At 48.5% G+C, this 24,193-nt stretch overlaps 1 protein-coding gene across 1 annotated transcript in view; it reads left to right on the top strand.

Moving 5' to 3' along the window:
- Window positions 1-24,193, top strand: part of DHRSX (dehydrogenase/reductase X-linked) — a 139,265-nt gene that overhangs the window by 94,047 nt on the left and 21,025 nt on the right. Inside the window, exons 4-5 of the mRNA XM_080794980.1 lie at window positions 11,441-11,542; window positions 22,848-23,055. Of these exons, the coding sequence (XP_080651106.1) occupies window positions 11,441-11,542; window positions 22,848-23,055 (310 nt within the window). The remainder of the gene's footprint in view (window positions 1-11,440; window positions 11,543-22,847; window positions 23,056-24,193) is intronic.

Here is a 24,193-nt window from a genome sequence, read left to right as displayed (position 1 = left end):
CAGGTGCATGCTGAGAATCGCAGGTTAGTGGAAGCAGAAGCCCGGAGGGGGCCAGGCACAGGTGGGAATGCTTGCGTTGATGAGCGTCTGGAGTCTGAGTGTGGATGAGCCAGGGAATTTGGAATCCCCAGGACTCACTCTGGTCCGGGGGGAGGGGGCTGCCTTTTCGGGAGATCCCCCTGCATGAGTGCCGCCTGGTTCTGATGATACATGTTGGAGAAATACTCCGTCCTTTAGTGGGAGGGGGATGGTGACCATTCTGGAAAATGCCCAGAGAACTCCTGTCCCCTCCTGTCCTCATGGGAAAGTGTTTCACCAGTGCCTGAGTGCTCTGTGGGGAGTGAAATACCCAGTCTGGAATTTGACAGATACTTTGTGTGGGTGAGTGAAGGCGATGGTGTTTTCTTAGCACTTCCGTCAAGGTGCTTGCAAAGCCATGTGTGGTCCAAGAAGCACCACCTTGTTCTAAGGCGGCTGGCTTCCCTGCTCACCCTGTCCAGATGTCCTCCCACGGTGGAGTACTGGTGCCAAGGACGACCGAGCCAGACCGTCTGGTTGGAGAAGCCTAAGTAGGAGACACCTTCAGCATACATAACCTGGATCTCAGCACCCACAGGCATTCTGGGTTGTGTTGTGTTGCCAGAATTCATACGTACGAGTCCTCAGCCCCTGGACTTCACAATGGAACTGTATTTGGGTATAAGACCTTTGAAGAGGAGATTAAGGTAGAATGAGGTCAGTGGGGTGGGCTCTGATCCCATGGGATTGGGGTCCTGATAAGAAGAGGGGATGAGGACACAGACATGCCCAAAGGGACGACCATGTGAGGACACAGGGAGAACATGGGGTCTGCAAGGCAAGGAGAGAAGCTTCAGGAGGAACCACCCTCGGCCCCGCCTGGATCTGAGCCTCCCAGCCTCCACCCTGCCTGGATCTCAGACTCTCAGCCTCCAGGACCAGGAGAGAATGTGTGTTTCGTAAGCCTCTCTGATCACAGTGCTATTACCGCCAACCTCGTGAACTCATACAACAGGAAATCCAAACATCGTTCTCTGAAAAACATTACTGCTAAAATCATTACCATTTGGGTATCTTTAAATCGGCAAGGAAAAGGCAATTCAGATAGGCTGCAGGCAGAAAGAAAGAAAGAAAGAACGAACTAAAAAAAATAAAACCTTATCTGATGGAGTCAAATATTATGACAAACGTGAACATTTTAAGTCTACTCCTTCAAAACAGTGGCAGACCCTTACAAAATAAGGACTGAGTTGACATTAGTTTCTAAAAAGATAACCAGAGGGTTTTGTTTTGTTTTGTTTTGTTTTTCTTAACAGAGAGTACTTTTTTAACTGTAACTCATGTTGACTGTTTGGATCTGACACGGAAGAAAAAGACAATGCAGTTCTCCCGGGGTGTGTGTGTGTGTGTGTGTGTGTCCATTGGTTGAGAGACACTAGCTATATCCATCCTTCTAAGTTGTTTGCTTTGTGAGTACTTCAAAAGATAATCCCCAAGAAAGGACAGTCAGTGGCTCCCAGGCAGGAAACGCAAAAATGGGAAAGATCCATAGGGAATTCCCACCCCGCCCCTCTGCCAACAGAACAGACGTGCCCATTTACACAGTTAACCTCCCTGAGAACACCACGTGCGTGATTTTGCAATGTTCCTCCCGGGAGCTCGTATGCCCCCCACATGCATCGTTTCCAGCCAAAGATGTCCGTTGACCTCCCACAAACCCAGTGGTGTACAGGTCTGCTTTTGGGTTTACCAATTTTGTAGACAGCGGCATGTCCAGGCTGATGGTTCCATGTGAGATCATTTGGGCAGACTTTAACATTTCTGGCGTCTCCAGCTAAAGGCTCATTTGAAGCCGATCATGCAGTTATTTGAATGTGCTGATAATTTTTTTCCTATTTGAAAGATTTCTGAAAGTATGCCTGTGGATATGTACCTTATATATTATATACTTTATGTATTTGTATTGTATAGAGACATAATAATACACATTGTTACTATATAGCGTGTATTAAATGGTACATATAATACATATTGTACATTATGTATTATACTTATATCCTATTTACTTTATACTTATATTATCTATAACATAATATATACCACAATAAATATAATAGGCAAATATATGCATATAAATATAACATAGATAATTTCTGTATTTGGGGCATCTGGGTGGCTCTGTCAGTTGAGCGTCCGACTCTTGGTTTTGGCTCGGGTCATGCACTCAGCGTGGAATCTGCTTATCCCTCTCCGTCCCCCTCTGCTCCTTTCCCCACTCAACCTGCTCTTTCTCTCAAATAACTAAATAACATTTAACAAAAAATCCTACCTTGAATACATACTAATATATACAGATAGCCTCTGATTTGGCAGATGTCTGTGACACTACACATAGAAAGGGTTTGGATCACCCAATTTTCTTATTGACACGTGGTCTTACAGCTGCATGAATCTGAGAGCATTAATAAAGCATCCCTGGGCACCTGGGTGGCTCAGTGGGTTACGCCTCTGTGTTCGGCTCAGGTCATGATCTCAGGGTCCTGGGATCGAGGCCCGTATTGGGCTCTCTGCTCAGCGGGGAGCCTGCTTCCCCCTCTCTCTGCCTGCCTCTCTGCCTACTTGTGATCTCTGTCTGTCAAGTAAATAAATAAAATCTTAAAAAATAAATAAACAAAGCATCCCTGACATTTTCCCGGGTCCTTTGAGGACATGCATTCACCCCAAAGTGTTGTGCAACGACATCTGTTTCACCCCAGTGTCTGTGCTCTCGCATGGCGATTAACGTCTTTCGCGTTTTTTCCCACGAAGCCGGCATCATTCCCAGCACCCTGTCCAGACTTCGCCGTCCTCTGTGGGCATGTCTCAGCCGTGTGATGCAGAAGGAAACAATTTCCTGAGAGAAAAAGGAAACAAGTAAAAGATGGTCCCCTGCGCAAAAGGCGTCCACCGTTGGGCAACGCTGCGGTCCTTTGGAAGAAGAAACACAACGTGTTCTGTGTCTTGATGGCGCGTGTTCTTCAGGAAGGTTTAACAGCGTTGATGAAGTGGGTCTGCCAAACCTTAATGTGTGCTTTACGAGCACGACGGGGAAATGATGCGGAAAATCGATGTGGCACCCCAACGAAATGACAGTCATTACCGTGCAGATGCTGGGACCTCATTTCCAGATCCGATCCTCGGGCCCCCGGGGGTGCTGCTGAAGGACGCAGGGCAAGGCGTTTGGCTCGGGATGAGAAGCGCCATAATTTCCAAGAGGGACAAATAATACTGGGATGTTTTCATCTTCCCCTTGATGGGATGCAGAACAGCTTCAGGGACAATGATTGGGGCGGCAGTCCTCACTCTACGCCACCTCCTTCATGAAATATTCATAAAGTAAACACAGAGCACCAGCCACCATCACGCCTTGTTTGTCTGCAAGTCGGCGGAGAGAGGACAGCCCAAAACAAGAAGCGAAACAAAAACAAAACAAAATGACTTCCCGTTCTCAGGTAACGTAAAAACAAACGAAAACTGAAGACCTGTTATTGAAATGGATTGTCTTTTTCGGTTCTTTGGAAATAAGTCCAAAAATTTTCCTGAAGTGGGACCGTGATAAGCCAGAGGTAATATTTACAGAGGGGGTAAATTCTGGAGTTCCCCATAGTGCCCAAAGAATTTTTAAAATCTGACCTATTTAGAATGTTTCATTATGTCCTCTGTGTCTGAAGACTTGATTAATAATGTAACCAATTCATTTAGAGATTATCAGAGTCTGGATATTTTTAGGGGAGCTTGTTTAAGAGGGGAAGGAGGGAGGAAAGAAGGAAGGAGGAGGAAGGAAACCGGACCCCAGTCCTATAAGATCAGGGAACTGAATTTCACGTACAACCCGAATGAGATTGGAACAGGATCTCAAGCCATAGCTGAGACCCCAGCCCCATCTGACCCGGTGCTCCCTGACCCAGACTTCCCATTTAAAGAACGGGGACATAATAAGTGGGAGTCATTTCAAGCCAGTACCTGTGGGATGTGTTGTTACACGGCATGGCTAGCTGCTCCAGCTGGCTCCCCGAGCCCTCAGTCCTGTCCAGAGGGAGGATGATCCTATATGCAGATGTGCATCTATACTCCCTGGGCTCTAGCTATACATCTGCTGTCTACACCCAAACAACCACACTTCCTTCTCAGCAGCGAGCAAGGAGGGGGAGCCTGAGAGCCTCTGAGGAGGTCAGACGCCATAGATAGCAATTCTCTTCATGTCCTAAAAACCTGATTAGGTGCCATTGTTTCACTGTGCACCCCACGTGGCTGATGCTTGTCCTTTTTCTGCCTGCTTTCTTAGCACCTCTGACTGACCCATATCATCACATAGCATGCTGGTTACATAGGCACAGGAGGGCATTTATTAGGGTCCCGTTTTCCCCCAATTCTGGCCACCAAGCAATTCCCTTGAAGCATTTGATTTTTTTTTTTTAAATGACTGAGGTATTTAGGGAGGTACCTGTGTATTTTAGGTCCTCCAAGGTGATTTTTTAAAGTATGTGGTGTGATAACTTATTGTACCTATACATTTTGAAATGATCACCGTATTCCATTCAATTAACACATCATCTCACGGAGCTCCCACGTTGTGTGTGCAGCAAACACACATGTGATCTCCATGCAATAAATTCCATTATTTAATTCAGTGCTGTTAACTCTCAGTACCGTGCTGAGGACGTACAGCTGGAACGTCATACCCTTTGACCAACATCTTCCCATCCCTGTCCCTAAAACCCCCGGCGTCCGCCATTTTGTGTTTCCGTGGGTTCCACGTTTTTAGATGGCACACGTAAGTGAGATCACGCGTTAGCTGCGTTCCTCTGTCTGAATTCTCATACGGAGCATCACATCCTCGAGGTCCATCCACGTTGGGACAAATGGCAGGATCTCCTTCTGTTTCAAGGCTGAGTCATGTTCCATTGTGTGGATGGACCACCTCTTCTTTATCCATCCATCCATCGATGGACACTTGGGTTGCTTCCAGGTCTTGGCTGTTGTGAAGAATGCTTCAGGGAGCATATCTCTTTACTCTCCTGCTTTCATGCTCCTGTACCCAGACATGGACTTGCTGGATCTCATGGCAGTGGTATTTCTAACTGTGTGAAGAACCTCCATGCTGTCTTCTACAGTGGCTGCCCCAGTTTGCATTCCCACCCACATGCTCACCAACACCCATCACCTCTTGTCTTTTGGTGGTGGGCATGCTAACAGGTGCGAGGTTCCCTCCCCTTGGGATTTCAATTTCCATTTCCCCTGTGGTTGGCTGTGTAGACACTGTCATGGGATCTGAGCAGGGAACTCCCTAGGAATTAAGTTTTAAGAGGCATGCGGTGCTGACGAGCAGACACGAAGCCCTTGCTGACATCCTTGTGATGGTCTAATACCTCAGCCACGTGCAACATCTGCACTACACCCACATTAATGAACGACCCATGAGCATCAGGGCTGGGGCAGCCCTGGGGGCGGGGCGTAAAGCAAATTAGATCTGCAGGAGGATGATTCCCCTCCTTGGAGAAGGAATTGCTTGCAAGCTCTTTGGGAACCCCTGTTTCCATGCAACATGCTGAGTGCTTCCTCATCGGCTTGTCTATATGTTGGTTCCAAGCTGCTCTTTTCTCTTTATGTTGAAAGCACTTTGGGGGCCACCTGCTGTTTGTCTTGGGGCAGATCAGGTGTGTTTTGTCAATTCCCACATTCTTAATAAATGTGGGCGTCGCAACTGTCTTCCTACTCTGTGATCTGAAAAGTCCACGCCTTTTGACAAGAACGCATACCAAACCTCATGACTTGGGTTGTAGTTGGTACCTTTTTTGGGTGGTGACTGTTGCCATTTTATACATGAGCAGCTTGGGCTCGAATTTGTAGGCATTACAGTGCTGCATGGCTGGGCCCGGTATCTCTAGAGAGGCGACACTGGTCGGGGACACCAGGAAAAATAGGTTTCCGTGGAGGTGGCGTGGGCACATATGCATGTGCATGGACCGTTTCTGTCTGTAAGGGAGACTCTCCGAGGAGGAGTTTCCCTTGGTAAGACGAGCCAGCACCCAAGTGGCACAGAAGGGCGACAGATCGCCCCTTCAAGCTGGTTCTAAGTCAACATCCAATGTGTAAGACGTGTTTGGTTGAGGAATGGGCGTCTTGAATGCAAAAGGGTGGGCAGGTAGGTGAGGACGAGCTGCACCTGCCTGGCTGTGCCCACTGAGTCCCTGCGAGGACGGAGAGTTGTAACGCTTGAGCCACCCAGCACAGAGCCCCAGGTCCCGGATGCTGCCTGTAAGGCTGGATCGTGATGCTTGGGTCTTTGGAGAGGACTGCCCAGACAGGACGCGTCGAACGGTACCATGCCCCTGTGTGTTGGAAAGAGAGGGAGTGCGGTGTGCCATGTAGAGACATGTACTGTCCTGTCTGAGCTGCTGTCTGGGACCCCAGTGTGGGACCCCAGGGCCTCGAAGGGTCCTGGGCTCTGGGACGGGCATCTGGATAACGGCATGAGCCTCATTCCAGGTGGATGCCTGAGGCCTGACGCCGTTCTCTGCCCGGATGGTGTCAGCACAGCCTGCTTCTCTGGGGACCTTCCCTCCCTGCACACCCCGCCTGGAAATACAGCCCCAGCATTCAGCCCTGGCGGTGGGGCCTCCGAGCCAGCAGAGGGACATGAAAGTGCTCCTTCCTTCATTCACTTTGCTCCCTCCCTGCCAGGGAGCTCTGCCTCTCTGGCTGTCTCCCTTCCTCTCTCTCTGTCTCTCTCTGTGACTGTCTCTGACTATCTCTCTGTCTCTGTGCATCTGTGTCTGTCTGTCTGTATCTCTGTGTCTGTGTTTGTCTCTTTCTGATGGTCTTTTGTTGTTGTCTCCCTGTCTCCCTCTTTGTCTATCCTTATCTGGCTCTGTCTCTCTCTCTATCTGTCTCTGCCTCTCTCTCTGTCTCTGTGTCTATCTCTCTCTGACTGTCTCTGTCTCTGTCTCCCTTTATGTCTGTGTCTCTCTCTGTTTCCTTGTCTCTGTCTCTGTGTCTGTCCTTCTGTGTCTCTCTGTCTCTGTCTCTGTCTCCCTTTGTCTCTTTCTTCCTCTCCGTGCTTGTCTGTCTCCTTTTGTCTGTCTGTCCACCTCCCTGTGTCTGTGTCTGTGTCTTGCTGATTTTCTCTGTTCGTCTCTGCCTTAGTGTCTTCATGTCTTGCACAGCGCTCCCCCCGCCCCCCATCACAGACACTTTCGGGGACAGGCTTGCGTGTGCTGCAGACCTAGAGGCCGGGATTTCCGGTCTCAGCAGACGAGCACAGGACGAGTCTAGACGGCCGCCGCCACATCTGCTTCAAACGTACTCTTTCTTCAGAGAAACAGAGCAACATGGGAGGGGCAGGGAGTGCTCAGGACACTGTCCTCCTCCTGGGCAGACCCCTGCACTTTGTGGGTCCCCGCTCCTCCGACAAATGCCCCCCCCCCACCCTGGGGTTTGCCCGAAGCGGGTCCAGCAGCTGGCAGCCCCCCAAATGCGGTGTTGGGTCCCGGGACGGCTCTGGCTGCCCCCTGCACACAGGCACAGGCGCACCCCACGCCTGTTCGCAGACAGAGTTTCGGTGCCCCACCAGGGAGCAGGACAGAGTTTCTCAGCACCGGCCGACCCTGGACAGAGGACACAGACGTGTTTGCTGTTGGGACAGGGTTGAGAGCTGTCATGTCCTCCTGGTGACGCCCTTTCCCCCCAAACAGTGCCTCTCCGCCTTTCAGGGGACGTGCTGTTCCTAAACTCACCCCATTCCATCGCGAGGGGGAGCGCTTACGGGCAGTTCTAGGAGGCTTTTCCTGCCGGGAAACCTCTCTGGAAATGATCTTCTCCTTTTTTCCCTCCTATTAGACACACTCACTTTCGATCATCCCCAAGGGTTTTTAATTTACGTTTGTGTTTGCGACTTTTTCATCCGTGGCTACAGATGTTACCCGTGGGGTCAGGTGCTTTCCAGATGCCGAGTCCTTCCCTTCTGGTGTTGCGTCTTTGCAGATTTTTGTATCCCGACAACGCAGACGTCATCAAACGAAACAGCTCCGCGCTTCCGTGCCTCTGTCTGGAGTCAGTCGGTAGAGGTGCGATTGTCTGTTCTTTCAAAGTGTGAAAGAATTTGCTGAAACACCGGCAGCCACCCTCCCCTCTTTCCCGGATGCCGTTCTTTTGTCGTTTTTCTATTGCTGTCATATTCCTCGGTCTGATTACTCCTAATTGCCTTGATTAGGCTATAATAATCGGTATTTTCACAGAAAAGTATTCATGTCCCTGAAATTTTCATCTTTTTGTTATCAACTTCACGTATTAATATAGAGAGAATTAGGAACCCGTAATTATAAAATCTTCCTCATTACAAAAGACCCGTCCGTGTTTTGTAAATTTGTATTCTTCGGCGTTGTCACGTGTCCTAATCGCAGCCTTCTGTGGGTCCGTGTCCCTCTGCTTGTCTATCAGATGGTCTATCAGATGCTCAAAATGGACCCTCAAATGGACCCGCACTAATCCTTCTGTAAGAATTGGGATTCTTGGTGTCTCTCCATGCGTATGCAAGAGTTCTTGAGAAATACATCTGGATGTTATGCTGCTGTGAAGAAGATGTGTTAGGAAACAACACAGCGTTACCAGAGGACATCATGTTGGTCGACCGTTGAGTCCCTACCTCTTAAGTCTTTCTGTCCCATTAACGTTTTGGTCTTGAGTTATCCCTACTTTGTATGAATGAGGTCAACCTCCCCGTTGTGTTTGCTTGTTTGTTTGGTAACTTTTGGCCTTTTTATCCCTAATCCTGTAATCAACATGGAGAAGAATTCACCTTCCCCCCGACCCGCCGCCATATTGGTTTTGAATCAGGACCAGCGTCTCAGGGCTCATGCCTCCTTCCTGGGCCTTCCATTCTGTCTACATGGACGACTGGTATACCTCACATTTTCCAGTCATGTTTGGCAGATATAGTACTTCTTGCCCCCGAGAGATACGTTGAAGTCTTCTATTTCTGTAATTATTCAAATACTAGTGGGAGGTGTCATTGATGGCATTACAGGTAGAAAAGAAAACGCCACCCGTGTCTCCTTCTCCCACCTCCAGCACCCATGTGCCCTGCTGGATCAATGACCCTCACCCCGTTTTCCAATGCACATTGTGGGGTTCGGATGGTGGAAAAAAAATGCAGATTTTAGGGAGGTGTGCCAGCCGAGCTCCTAAGAAATGTGACTTCCTTTGTCTTGTCTGAGATCAGCCCTGGTGCTTCTGCTCAACAGGGGTGGTACCCATGCCCTGCAACGTGTCTTATATGTTCCCGTTGTCGGGGATGGACCCTGTGATGAGTTCTAGTTTGCAGTGACCGCTCTGTCCTCCATGACGGTGGGGCTTGATTTATGGGCTCAGAGTCCCTATGGAATGTCAGCTCCTTCCACCACACAATCCTCTTCTTCCTGCTGGTTATACCCTTAGCAGTAACGGTGAGGGGAGTGGTTCCTGAATTAAGGTAGGAAAGCAGGTGTGGATGACAATAGCCATGCAGAAATGGAGCCAAGCCCTGTGGCTGCCTCACAAGGTAACGATCTCAAAGTGGAAAGGTGGCTCTCCTGTTTCTGGCTGGGTAGGAACCCTTTCCTCCAGCGATCAAAGAAAAATCATCGTCTGGCTTTACAGAGATGCGGCAACATTGCTCTCATCCTCGAAGCTGAGCTCGTGTGCCTACCAACCCTCTTATCACCCCTCCTAGTTACTGGAATAGGGTAGATTTCCCCCTTTAAAAAAAAAAAAATTACATCCTCATGAATATGTTGGGGGAGAATTTGAATGGTGTCTCAGGAATGCCTATCCAGATGGCACTATGTTCTAGAGCAACGCTTCCAGACCATCTGCAGCAAAACCCCTTTCCCAAATCTGTCACAGATTGATACCGATGTAGATGGGGCAGACGTGAATTACTAGAAAAATAAAATTTAAAAACACGCAACACGGAGCCTCCAGTTTTGCTTTTTTTAAATCATTGGATTCAGCAAACATAAAATGACTCTCGATTTTTTTTTTTTTTTAAATTTTCTAAACACTGTTCTCAACGTTGGGCTGTGTCTTACAGCAGACTGGTAACAAACACTTCCCAGGATGGAACCCATCTGTAGATCTCACTTGGAGGGGCTTTGATCCAGAAGCCTGCCCTCCCCCACTCCCACCGTATTTCTTTAGAGAAAATACTGAAAACGGGTCCTCCCTCGTCCTCAGTGGTCCTGCGACTTGGCACGTATCGGCTTTGTTCTTCACACGGAAGAAGCTGGGGACTGTAGATTATCTTAAAATGTCCCTTCCAAGTGGAAGCAAATATACATGTTCCAAAATATGTACCCTCCCAACCTAGGATCTCCTAGGTTGTGGCTGGATCTCCTGTGTTGTGATTACTGTTTTACTTATTTATTTTGGAGTGGGGGGGAGAGCGAGCCAGCAAGGGGAGGGGAGTGGCAGAGGGAAAGGGAGGGAGAGAGAGAGTCTCCAGCAGGCTCCCTGCTGAGTGCAGAGCCCCACAAGCCTCAAAACCGAGTCGGATGCTTACCTGACGGAGGCACCCAGGCGCCCCTCCCTCCGTGTTGTGATATTTAAAGTGTTTTACGAGAAGCACAAAACCACAAAACCGTGAAGACAGGTCTCGCGCCCGGGCTGTGGGCTGCTGGTTCTTGGGCGTGGGAGCTGTGTTCCTCTCTGTTCTGGGGTCTTGCAGCCAACGTCCAAGCGAGCATGTTCCCAAGAGCTGGTCCCAGAGACCCAAAGTGATGTCCCCGTACAAAGACCGTCATGCCAGAGGATGACCCGGCAGACTGATGTCGGCTGCCAACGGTTGGTGTTTTGAGTTCCCCTCTGGAGCTCGGAATGCCTTTCCAAACTCATTCAGTTGTTTGTTTGATGAATGAAGCTCTTTGAGGTTGTAGGTCTGAGGCTCTGACCTTCCTGCTGATTTTGGCCAGGGGCTGCTTTCAGCTCCCCAGACCCACTGGAAGGATCTTGACCCATGGCCTCTTGCAACGTGGTGGCTTAAAACCAGCAGAAAAATCTCTCTCCAGCCAGCCTAGCAAGAGGGGATTTACCTAAGGAAATGCAGTCTTGGGAATGACATCCCATCATCCTTGCCATACAATGGAGCCTACTCAAAGAACTGACATTCCGTTTTTTGCCTTTCTCTGTTGACAAGAAGCAAGTCACGGGTCCCATCCACACTCAAGGAGAGGGTATCATCAAGGGCGTGACTCATGTAGTGTGTTCTTAGGGTGTGTTTCCTGCATGGTACCTTCGTCTTTAAAATCCGGTGTCCCTCCCCTAGTGGGATGGAACTTAACTTATTTAGAAACCATTGTAGGTTCTGTAGTCGGTCGGAAGATAATCCGGTGTTTCTGTCCTTTCGCAGTGGAGTTTTTATATTGCGATCTGGCATCTCTGAAGTCCATCCGGCAGTTTGTCCAGATGTTTAAGAAGAAGAAAATCCCTCTCCACGTGCTGGTCAATAACGGTGAGTCCTGGGGCAATGCAGAGCTGAACTCTGATGCAGACATGCACACCAGCTGTCCCGGGACAGACGTTCTTTGGGAAAGCAGGATTTCCATGGAAATTTGGGAGTCTATGTGCTGTGGTCACCGAGGCTTGGCTTCACTGTTGCGTATGGCTTTTGTCAGGGGCATAATCGATTTGAAATGATGATAAGCCTGATAATACGTTGTATGAAGTCGGTATTTTTGATGGCCCTTGTGAGGTAATAAGTAAAGTGTGTCATGGATGTGTAAGGGTTGGGCATTTTCACAAATGTTACCATATTAAGTCCTTAGCACGTCCCCATGGAGGTCATCAGTATGTGGGCTCTACATCGAACTGTCTCTTGACTTCTTCCCTGCGGCTCCTCAAACGGACATGTGGAGTCCACGTCTCTCCTTACCCTGCCTTCACCCTGCCCACCTGTCCATCTTCAACACCAACCAACCTTGACCCTGATCCCTTCTTTCAGCCACGCTCAGCTCTTAAGGGTGTCTTGGACCCATCTAGGTGCCCGAGACATTCCTGTCTTCCCCTGCTATACTCAAGAGATGTTGTAGAGGTTCATCCAAACCCTCCACGGTGAGGAGGCAGTGCCACTAACGTGTCCAGACTGAATCCATGTAGAACACGGAAAATGTCGGAAGTATGGCGGAGAAACACTGGTGTTGGTAGAACATCACACTCACTTTGAGACTTGGAGACCGGCCGGTCGTGTGTGGAGGAGGTAAATGGTAATATTAATAGGGTGGAAGCAATAGCCATCAGGCAAACCACAACACCTTCTTTCCAAAATACGTAAAACATTTGCTAAATTATTCATCTGTTGGACGACAGGGAGAACATTACCATTGGACCCCTGTGATTCCGCCGAGCGCACTTGGATAATCCAGGCGAATTTCCCCAGCTAAAGAGATGTAATTGACTCTCTTCTCCAGAGTCTTTTGCCAGGGAAGGTACCCTAGGAAGAAATCACGAGAATGACCATATGGACATAATCTGCAGGGAAGAAGGAGCATAAGTCTACATAGTAAGGCTACACCGTATTAGTCCATCTGATTCTGGCTTCCGGGATTCGATTACCGTCACTGTGTCTTCTTTCTCTTTGTCTTCACGTGTTTTAACGTTCTCTGTCATATCCGTGGGGTTGGTGGGCGGGAAGGGGTTGCAGATAGGCACGCCTCTGCCCAGTGCACCTGTCCGATTGAAAATTCTCAGTGAAGGGAAAGGTGTAGCATCTGTGACTTAGAGGGTCCAACCCCCATGGCCTGTTTACACACACGGATGCGTGCACATAGACCTGTGACGTGCAGGTGCCGAACAAAGTCACAACTAACACCAGCCCCACCCACTTAGCCTGGAAACCACACTACGTGTGTGTTGTTAGTACTGGTGGTGCTCTTCGGAAGGCTCGGGATGATTTCTTGATATTTTTCAAGATTTCCCGAAATGGGCGCACCTTTAATTTATTTGCAGAAATCAGTGATTTGGGATCCTTCCATCTTGGCGCTGATGGGAGCTTCCTTGGTCGGGGCATATCTCACTATTAAAAAGGTTGAGAATTAGAATATTACGAATTGCCCAGTGTAGACACGAGCCGGCAGGACTGTGGGGGATCCGGACCAAGTGCACATCTTCTTTCCTCAATCCACGTAACCCTCAGCAATTAGGGACTAGAGCTCGTCATCCTGGAACAACTGGTCGGCAGCAGGATGAAAGCGCCGTGGTGCATTTGTCCAGAATTTGTGAGATTTCATAGACCTGACCATGCACGACAGGACTGCTAGGTCATCAGCGGATGCCCCGTGGTTCACTCTCTGCCCTTCACTTTCCAGATGACCCCAGTGGTCCTACGGTGGTCCCTGTTCGTCTCTGCGGATGGTAAACCAAGCGTGCTTGCCTTGTCTAACATTTCTCTGGAGACCAGGACACAGTTTGAAGGTGGACCCGGGGAGGCTGGACCCTCTGTAAGCCATGTCTGTTTCCCTCTAGGGAATCCCATCCATACGTTGGCTTCACATCCCCCCAGACTTTCCTCCCCACACACCTTCCTCTGTGCTCAAGACCTACCATTGCTTCTCCCTGCCCCAGACACATGGAGACACAACACGCGCACTATGGAAACCCTGAGCCCTAAGGGAAAATCCCTTGATTCTCCTTGAAATTTCCTTGATTTCTCTTGCATGGACGTGCCTTTCCCAGCTTCTAGAGGCCGTCAGCCTTCCTTGGCTCATGGCTGCTTCCCACCCCCACTGGAGTAGCATCAGCAGCTCCCTCTGTCTCTCTGTAATGTTTGCTTCTGTCCACACATACCTTCTCTGACTCTGAGCCTCCTGTCTCCCTCTTGTGAGGACACCCGTGGTGACCCTGGACCACCCGGGTCATCAAGAACCATCCTCAGCACCATGTCCCTAATCTAGGCCCATTGGCAAAGTCTCTTTATCCATGGAAGGACACATATTCACAGGCTCTGCAGATCACGATGTGGACATCTTTGGGGAAGTTACTGTGTTACACTGGGCATGGGATGCGGACGTGTTTGGGGATGCCATCCGCCTTACATGGACCAGGACGTGGACGTCTGTGGGGACATGATTCTGTCTCCCACCCAGGGATCAAGTCATAGATGTTGGGGACATTATTCTCTTCACTGTGTGGGGACCAGGGCCTGGATGTCTGTGAGGACATTATTCTGTCTCACTCATGGGGACCAGGACATGGACATCTGTTCAGACATTATTCTCTCCACTCTGTGGGTATTAGGACATGGATAGTTCTGGGGACATTCTTCTGTCCCCCACGTGGGGACCAGGATGTGGATGTCTGTGGAGACATTATTCTCTCCACTCTATGGGTACTATGACATGGATAGTTCTGGGGACATTCTTCTGTCCCCCACATGGAGACCAGGATGTGGATGTCTGTGGGGACATTATTCTCTCTGCCACATGGGGTTTGAGACATGGACATTCTTCTGTTTGCTACATGGAGATCAGGATTTGGACATCCTTGGAGACATTCTTCTGTCTCCCACATGGGGACCAGGATTTGGACATCCTTGGGGACATTCTTCTGTCTCTCACATGGGGATTCAGGGTGTGTATGTCTTGGGGGGGTGGTTATCATTCAGGCCACCACACCCACCTTATGTGAGCTCCGTACTTCACAGGCAGCAACAATACAGTCATAAATGAGCACCCTTGACCTCATGGAAACCATTCTCTAGCAAAGGAGACAGATACTCAACAAGTAATTATTGAGTTCTTCAATCCACCCCAGATAGTACCACTTGCAGGATGACAACAGGGTAGTGTAAATGAAAGAAAAGACGCCATCTCAAATGTGATCTGTCTGGAAAGCCCCAGGCTTCTGAAGTGGCATCTCATGGAACCCAGGATAGGAGGAAGGCCACAGGGACAGATGGCCCTGGGCCCAGTGGGGTGGCAAGGGCTGTGTAGTCAGGATTGCAAATGGATTCATCTCGAGCCCAGTGTGCCCAGACTTACCTTGATTTACAGGAAGAGAAGGCATTTCTCGTGTGTCTCTCCCCTTGATTTGTGCATGAGCATTCCTCCTTGCTGTGGGCAGTGGGAATTCTGAGTCAAGATTCTTTTGGAGATATTTGGAGGAGTCAGCAGATGCAAACAGGTGTTCCAACCACAGGCCTTCTCAGAAGAGGACCCTAGCCAAGGCATGATTGGTGTTCAAGGGGGGTTGCGGAATTTCCCAAAACTATTTGCCCGAGACCCTCCTCTGTGATATTCCCTCCTCCCACCAAGGCGACTGGTTGAAAGGATGTGGGTTCCCGGGGCCACATGTGTCCCATCTCCTGGAAAACAGCCCCACTGCATTCCACAAAGGGACGCCCAAGGTCCAAGGGGAGCTGGAATTTGTGCTTTTCTTCTCTCTCTCTCTCTCTCTTTCTCTCTCTCTCTCTCATTTTTAATTCTTAAAATAAGACTGATTGAGGCACCTGGATGGCTCAGTCAGTCAAGCATCTGCCTTTGGCTCAGGTCAGAATCCCAGGGTCCTGGGATCCCGTCCCGTATCGGGCTCCCCGCTCAGCAGGGAGCCTGCTTCTCCCTCTCCCTCTGCTGCTCCCCCTTCTTGTGCTCTCTTGCTCTGTCTCTGTCAGACAAATAAAACCTTTTTTTTTTTTTAAAGAAAAGATAAGAGCGATCAAGATGTTGTAAATGTTAAGTACTTCAGAAGGGAAATGGTGTTTGCATGTGCTGGTGCGATGAAAATAGAACGAGGCTGCCTCTTTCTGGAAGCTCGGGATCCAAGCCGAGAATTTATCCGACACAAGAAGAATCGATAGTGTATCTCCTGCAGAGTCAGCTCAGAATTTATAGTCCATTCACATCAAAGTTTCATTTATCCAATCTCCCTTCCCCACACCTGATCACAGATAGTTTTGAAATAACTGCACGGAATTGATGTTTTATCCTTGCAGGACTTCTTCTCACCCCTCTAATGGATGCATTTCCCAATGTCAAGAATTACTAAAAATAAATAGGGCAGTGGTAACCCTTGAGAAATAAAATAACCCGGAGAAGTAAATGATTCTCGGCAGGTGCATACTGATGGCGTCGGCACCCGTAGAAGACTGCAGAGCAGTTGAGCGAGGAGGAACATGGTACCCGTTTCTGGGCCGGCAGATACCTGAGCAGTTTTCCTGTATATGCACTTGGCGTTCCCTGGGCAAAACAGGCTCTGCCGTCATCTGGTCTCCCTTCCAGGAACACGGAAGCCGGTGAATCACCAGCACGCATGCATGCGTCAATGGATTGTTGGATCCCGATGGGTGTAGACCGCATCTCATCGATGCCTTCTGCTTGTTTTCCAGCGTGTCTCCCTCTCCGTTTTCTGCCGTGTGATGGGTTTCCCTAGGACAGAAGGCATTTGGATGTTCTTCTGGTGGTGGGCGTTTGCAGCGCCGCCTGACGTGATTAACCGTGATCCCGGATCTGCCCGAAGAGTAGGCTGTAGGCTGTGGGCGTGCATTGCATCTCCTGCTTGGGACACCTTTGTTCCTCCAAATGCCCTTCATGAGGTTCTAGGAAGTGGGCTGAGAAAAACAGTGGCTTTCCAATTAGCCAGATGCCCCAGAAGCATGTCACCAAGAGGCTCTTCCAAGAATTGTGTGTTGAAAAGCACCTGCACTCAGGTGTCCTTGGTATGTCCTGTGCGTATGGTGGAACCAAGTGCATGGTACTTTTCCATCAAGATCCATTACCTGTTTAAGAAACATATTCAGTAAACAATTGGGTCCTTGCCATCATCATGGGGTGTGGGGAGAGCGACAGGTTTGTCTTTTATGACAACATGGGGAAAGTTATTCCAGAATGGAAATGGGAATATGGAGCCTGGGCATGGGTTTTAACAATGTGGTCCCCATGGTGTTGACATGGAAGAATTACTTTGGACACACATATCTGTGCCTTCAGTTTAGACATTTTGACTGGCCCATGTGTGACTGTTGGTTCACTACCCCCTAAGCAGTCAACCCCAGTACCTGTGACCTTGTGTGTTCATGGCCAACTAGTGTTGCCTGGAACCGGAGGCATTAATTGACCTATAGGTTTTCCCAGCGTCCTTCTCCAAGGCACATGGAGAACCCCTTCCCTGTTCACGTTTTACAGGCAGAATCAGAGCACTCACTGCTCCCTTCCAGAATGTCCTGTTCCCTTCTCCCCACATTGTTGTATCCCTTTCCTGACTACCATGGTCGCCAGCTTCCAGACGTCTTTGTTTGTAGTGAGTGCCTCGACCGCGTAAGTCAATGAAATCCAGAGTTTGGGCAAGGACAGTGGCTCTGAAGGCAGCGGTAGCGATCATTCCCCGGAGTGAAGGTGGCGTTTCCGAAATGTTCCTCACACTGTAGAGTGAGGCCATTATCTGGCCATGCGCCACCATGTCTTCTCTGTGTCCTTTCTGCATTTCCTGATTTCTGCAAGGCACACAACTGTCTCCTCCCCCAGGATTAGGACATACCTTTTCTGTTTCATTGTTTCGCTGCATAAAGAGCAACACCTTGTTCTGCGTGCAAGTCTGCTCCCCAGTCAAACACATGGATCCATGAGCAGATACTTTTATTGTTCCTTTTCCCACTTTTCGGCCAGCAAAGCGAGATACGGAAGTCTCGGCAATGCTCACCATCAAGGGACAACGTTCCAGAGCACTCACGTAAGAGGAATATTTCAGAAACACAAATGCAAGTCCATGGATGCAATTAAAATTTTCTCCTCAGCACATAGGAGACATTCAATAAACACTGTCATATAATCATCTGAGATCAATGATGGGCTGCACAGGCAGGTGTCTGGGACATTTTGCTTTAGAATAGAGATGGACTTGGAGATTTCTCGATGTGCGACATAATCATGGATTAGATTAGGATTAGGATGGCTCTGGGTGCAGGCTCTGTGGTGCCGAGACTCTCTGCTTTGCTTCCGTGAGCCCCAGAACGGATTGGACATTTCCCAGAGGTGACCCACCGTATGCATGACAGCGATGTTCTCACTGCTCTTTAAAAGCACACTTTCTCCAGTGATGCTGTTCACGCCAAGAATGTGCTCCAAACACTGTTTACGATTTCTGGGGTAACCTTGAACGCGCTCTTGGCCCAGAGCGTCATTATTGTCACATTCTTAGAGGCTGGGTCAGTGAATTTGTGCCATGATCTGTCACCAGAACTTGCATCCAACGAAGATCCATGCTGGCATTTCCCCCCCCAGCTCAACCGTTACCCCACGTTTGCTTGTCATGTACGTTACTGTAGATAATCCATAATAGAAATGCAATGAGCTGGATATTGTAAGCCTTCAGGAGATGTGGCTGGGTTGTCCTTCAGCTCCTGTTCCCGCCTGCTGGACCGTGTGCACCCTAGAAAAAACTGAGTCCAACACTTCAGCCCCAACGTCCATGCGCCTGCCCCGAGGATTGGCTGACCAGAGTCCCCTAGCCATTTTCTTTGCTACCAACTTCCAGGCACCCAGAGACCATCACAAGAAAGGGAATAACTCACAACAGTTGCTGTGAGGAACTAGGAACTCAAAACTAGGAACTCGCTGCAGAGTAACACCCCAAAATTCAGAATAATCCCTGTGGACCCCACATCCCCTGTTCCATTATGTGGGCTCTTTTCCAATGAATCTGGATACTTGGAAGGCTGAGTTTAGTGACAGTCATTCGTCCCATGAGATGGGGCTCTCTAATGTGGAAATTGATAATTTATGCATGCAGAGATATTCCAAAAATTGATCATTTAGGCTTGCAGGGATATTCCAGGAATGGGTAATGGGCATGCACTGCTATTCCAGGAACTAATGATTTATGCATGCCATGATGTTCCAAGAATGGACCATTTAGGCATGCACCAATATTCCAAGAGTTGATAAAAATGGGGATGCACTGGTATTTAAGGAATTGATCATTGAAGCATGCACTGGTATTCTAGGAATTGATCATTTCCACGTGCAGTGATATTCCAAGAATGGATCATTTATGCGTGCAGTGATAGTCCGGTGGCTACTGCTGTGTTCCAAACCACCTCCAGTCCTGGTGGCTCAAAGATCAGCATTTCTATTGCTTGCAGTTTGGGGGCACGCAGGAATTGGGGCAGTTCTAGCTCTGGGTGTCCTGTGCAGTTGGAGCTCGGGCTTCTGTTCACCTGACGGCTCACGCGGGGCTGGATGTCCGGATGGCTTGCTTCGCTGCTGGGAAGTGGGTGCTGCCCAGCATGCGGGCTCCGCTGGACGGCCGGCCGGATGACCTCCCTGAGCCCTCTGCAATATGCCGGCCTCACAGGCACCGGCCGGTCTTCTTAAGTAAAGCCGGTTGTCCCCAGCGTTCCCAGCAACGAGGTGGGAACCACGCGGTCTTTCCTGACCCAGCCTTGTCACGGCTGCTACATTGTACTCATTACAGAAAGCTAATGAGTTGGTCAAGATCCAAGGGATGGAACACAGAGTCCCTCTCCCAAGGAAGCAAGTATCAAAAACACGTGGAGACTGGTTGACAGGTGCGGCGAGCTCAGGTTCCCTCTCGGCCAGCCTCGTAGAAGCCGAGTGGTCACGAGGAGCCGTGTTCCTCCAACAAGGAATCTTATCATCCTCTAGCTCTGCTTTTCTGGCTTCCTCACGATGAATAAAATAGTCAAGAAAATGGCATCACCGGGGAGATGTTTCCCTGTCCTCGAAATGCCAGACTTCACGTCCGCTTAAACCCATGGATGCCAGGTGCCCTTTGGGAATGTTTTCTTAGCTGAGTTGAGTGACTGGATATTCTTAAATACACCTTTTATTGAATGTGGGAGACCCACGTGGCTTCGTTTCCTGATGAATGTTGGTCTTCTCCCTGTCGGTCTACACAAGGGATGTTTTATAGTAGTAAGCTCAGGGGATCTATTTTCAATCTGTTGGACGTGTTTTCAGAGGGCTGGGCATTCAGGGACGTTGAAAAAAAATCACTTAGCATAGCAGGTGTGTGTGTGATAGAGGTCATGGGCTCTCATTTCTACCTCTTTTTTTTTTTCATGTTAATTTATTTTTTTCAATGTTCTAAGACTCATGGTTTATGCACCACAGTCATGGGCTCTCATTTCTACCTCTTTTTTTTTTTTTCATTTTATCTTTTTTTTCAGTGTTCCAAGATTCACTGTTTATGCACCACACTCAGTGCTCCGTGCAATCCGTGCCCTCCTTGATACCCAACACCAGGCTCACCCAACCTCCCACCCCCTTCCCCTCCAAAACCCTCAGTTTGTTTCTCAGAGTCCACAGTCTCTCCTGGTTTCTCTCCCCTCTGATTTCCCCCAACTCCCTTCTCCTCTCCATCTCCCCATGTCCTCCATGCTATTCCTTATGCTCCACCAGTAAGCAAAACCATATGATAATTGACTCTCTCTGCTTGACGTATTTCACTCAGCACAATCTCCTCCAGTCCCGTCCATGTTGATGCAAAAGTTGGGTATTCATCCTCTCTGACGGCTGAGTAATATTCCATTGTATATATGGACCACATCTTCCTTATCCATTCATTTCTACCGCTTTAATGTGACTTACCACCTTTCTGCACCCAAAACACTATATGATGTCATGAACCCCACAGCCCGGATCAGACATTTCCTTTGCCTTGAGCACCCCACAAGTGATAAGCTTGCATGGGGGCAGGATGTGTGGGGCCATGAATGCACACAATGCATCCTGCGTGTGCATGGGTGTGATGGGGCATGCATCGTGGCCTATGTGTGCAGGGAGGGATCCTGCAATCCAGTGGGAAGACTGTCTGCACTTATCGAAAAGCACAGAGAATTACATGTAGAAATGCCTATGCACGCACATGTACGTTTGCAGATATATACCTGTATGTCCCCGTGAAAGACACATCAATACAAATACATACAGTGATGCAAATACATCTACCCAGAGAGAGGCATACACCTCAAATCCAAGCATGTACAAATACACACAAATAAGTAGACATGCCTGTGTGCATGCACATCGTACACAAATACAGATTCATTTGCAAATTCAAAATAAGCACAGACCCAGAAATTTGTGGGAGTCCCGCACAAATGGCCTTTGGTATGTGTGCATTACCCATAAATACATATGCAAGCACATAAGGTAGGAACACTGAGGCGCATTCAAATACCTTTGCTCATTGCACTGCTGGGTCTTTACCCTAAAGATACAAATGTAGTGATCCGAAGGGGCACGTGCACCGGAATGTTTCTAGCAGCAACGTCCACAATAGCCAAACTATGGAAAGAACCTAGATGTCCATCCACAGATGAATGGATAAAGAAGATGTGGTATATATACACAATGGAATACTATGCAGCCATCAAAAGAAAGGAGATCTTGCCATTTGCGATGACGTGGATGGAACTAGAGGGTATTATGCTGAGCAGAATAAGTCAGTCAGAGAAAGACAATTATCATATGATCTCCCTGATATGAGGAATTTGAGAGGCAGGTTGAGGGGTCGTGGGGGGTAGGGAGGGAAAAAGTGAAACAAGATGAGATCGGGAGGGAGACAAACCATAACAGACTCTTAATCTCAGGAAACAAACTGAGGGTTGCTGGGGGGAGGGGGGTTGGGAGAGGGAGGTGAGGTTATGAACATTGGGGAGGGTATGTGCTATGGTGAGTGCTGTGAAGTGTGTAAGACTGATGATTCACGGACCTGTCACCCTGGGGCAAATAATACAGTCTATGTTAAAAAAAAATATCTTTGCTCACAGACTTATAAATAGAAGCCCATTTTCACCCACCAACACACCCACGGTTATTTTTGCATGAATACATCTAGTACAGGCATGCAAATATGCCTGAAAACATATAACACACATGTTTGTATGTGTTTGTGGATACGTGGGCACATGTGTGCACATGAGCACTTCCAACATATGCAGACATATCTATGACAGGTGTGCAAACGCACACCTACACCCATACACACACGGGTATGTAGGCAAACAAGGACGTCCGTGGACTTCCAACAGATGCCCAGGGAACCATGCTGGGCTACTGCAAGATTCGGACCGATATGGGCCGGGCATGTTTCCTGTTTACATGCGGGAGCCAGCATCCGTGCAAAGGACGTGGGGAAGGGGCATTAGCTGAGTTTTGTCCCGGTGGGGGTGGACTGTTCTGAGCTTGGGGGAGAATGGTGGGAGCAAGCACAGAGCCTATGAATGTGTTGGTGGATTTTTATGGATGTGTTTGTGGAGTAACAGGGCTGGAGTGGGGTCTGGGGCAGGGACGGCCAGGGTGCATACTTGGGTCAGCATTTTGGGCAGGACGCCCTGAAGAATGACCCCATTTCTGGGATGCCCTGTGAATGGGGGGGTATGGCAACATGAGTTTGGGGAACTCAGCTCTGGGCTCCATCCACCCCACCCTGCGGCCTGGAGGACGTCGGCGTCCCAACGTGTCCAGGAAGCTCCTCCAACAAGGGAGCCTTTGTCTGTGCAGACAGCTGTTCTGTCCAAAACAATTAACTTCCCAGGGCCGCAGAGAGGCACCTTTTGGTGATTCGGGACATTCTCACGTTCTGCCAGATGCTGGTGTCCTAGCGGCATTGCAGGTGCGTCTTGACGTCCTGGCTCCTCTCCCAGTGCATACGACGCAGGAGGAACCTGAGGTCCAGCATAGTGGCATGGCAGTGAGGACCAGAGCCCATCCTCCTGGCCGGTGCCCGGCCCCGTCTGTGGGACGGCTGTGGAACGGCTCCCGCATCTCATGTCCTAACGCTCCCTGAAATCCCCTTTGTTCCAGCCGGGGTGATGATGGTCCCTCAGCGGAGAACCAGGGACGGATTTGAGGAGCACTTTGGGCTGAACTACCTGGGCCACTTCCTGCTCACCAACCTCCTCCTGGACACCATGAAGGAGTCCGGATCTCCAGGCTGCTGCGCGAGGGTGCTGACCGTCTCGTCGGCCACGCATTACATCGCAGAGCTGGACATGGATGACCTTCAGGGCAGGTGGGTGCTCGTGGCCGGCCAGCCAGGGGCTCAGGGGTGCCCGTCAACAGTACAAAACCACCAGTGTAGACTCGGGTCTGTTATCAGGATCATTGAAAAACCCCATGCCAACATTTTGTAGTGTTCTTCATGACTGCGTCCTCAAACACGTTTTGTTTTTGGCATTTTTCTATTGAGGTTTGATTGCTGTAGCGCCATAATCAAGATTGTATCCCAATAGTATAGTTGTTATGTAACATTATATATAACATTATAATGTCGATTATAACTGCTACATAATATAACATATGTTATATATATGGAACTGTAATTGTTACATAACACGTATGTATAACATTATAGTGTTATAATTGTTACATAACATTGTAAGTTATAATGTAGTTATAATTGTAATATAATACAACATATGTTAGAGTGTAACTATAATGTTATATAACATATATAACAGTGTAATTATTATACATTGCATATTGTAATATAATTGTAATTATTATATAACAGGTTATAACGTTATGTTATACTTGCTGTGTAACATTATATTTGTTACAGTGTTTCATTGTATAGTTGCAACACAATGTAACATTGTATATGTTGCAGCGTTATAATTGCTATATAATGTGACATTATATATGTTAGAATGCCGTAATGTTACAATTCTTACACAATGTAACATTGTATATGTTGCAGTGTTGTAATTGTTACATAATGGGATACTATACATGTTGTACCATAATGTTATAGTTGCTACAGAAGTGTCAGGTGTACACGGTAATGATTCGTTACTTGCGTGTATCCTGAAATAGTCATACTAAGTACATTTAAGTACATTTTAAGTACATCAGCATCAAATCACATGCATCTTATCCTCGGGCAGCTTACCTGTGTGATGTTATTTTTTATTTTTTTTATTTATTTTCTTCGGTAGAAAGAGGAAAGACGGAAGTTGGGCATGCGGTGGGTACCAGAAGTAATGACACATTCTCCTTTGTTTGCAATTGTAAATACAACCCACTAACCCCGTGTGGTACACCCAGGTGACTCGTGGTGGTGTGGGAGGCACCACGTTCTGATCTGTGTTTCCCGCTTTCTCCTCCTTCAGGATAAAAGAAGCCCCGTGTGTGAGTGGGGTACATGTTTA

The sequence above is a fragment of the Martes martes genome (assembly GCF_963455335.1).
Source record: "Martes martes genome assembly, chromosome: X".
NCBI classification, from domain to species: Eukaryota; Metazoa; Chordata; class Mammalia; order Carnivora; family Mustelidae; genus Martes; species Martes martes.
This window is presented reverse-complemented; position numbering and strand designations above follow the sequence as displayed.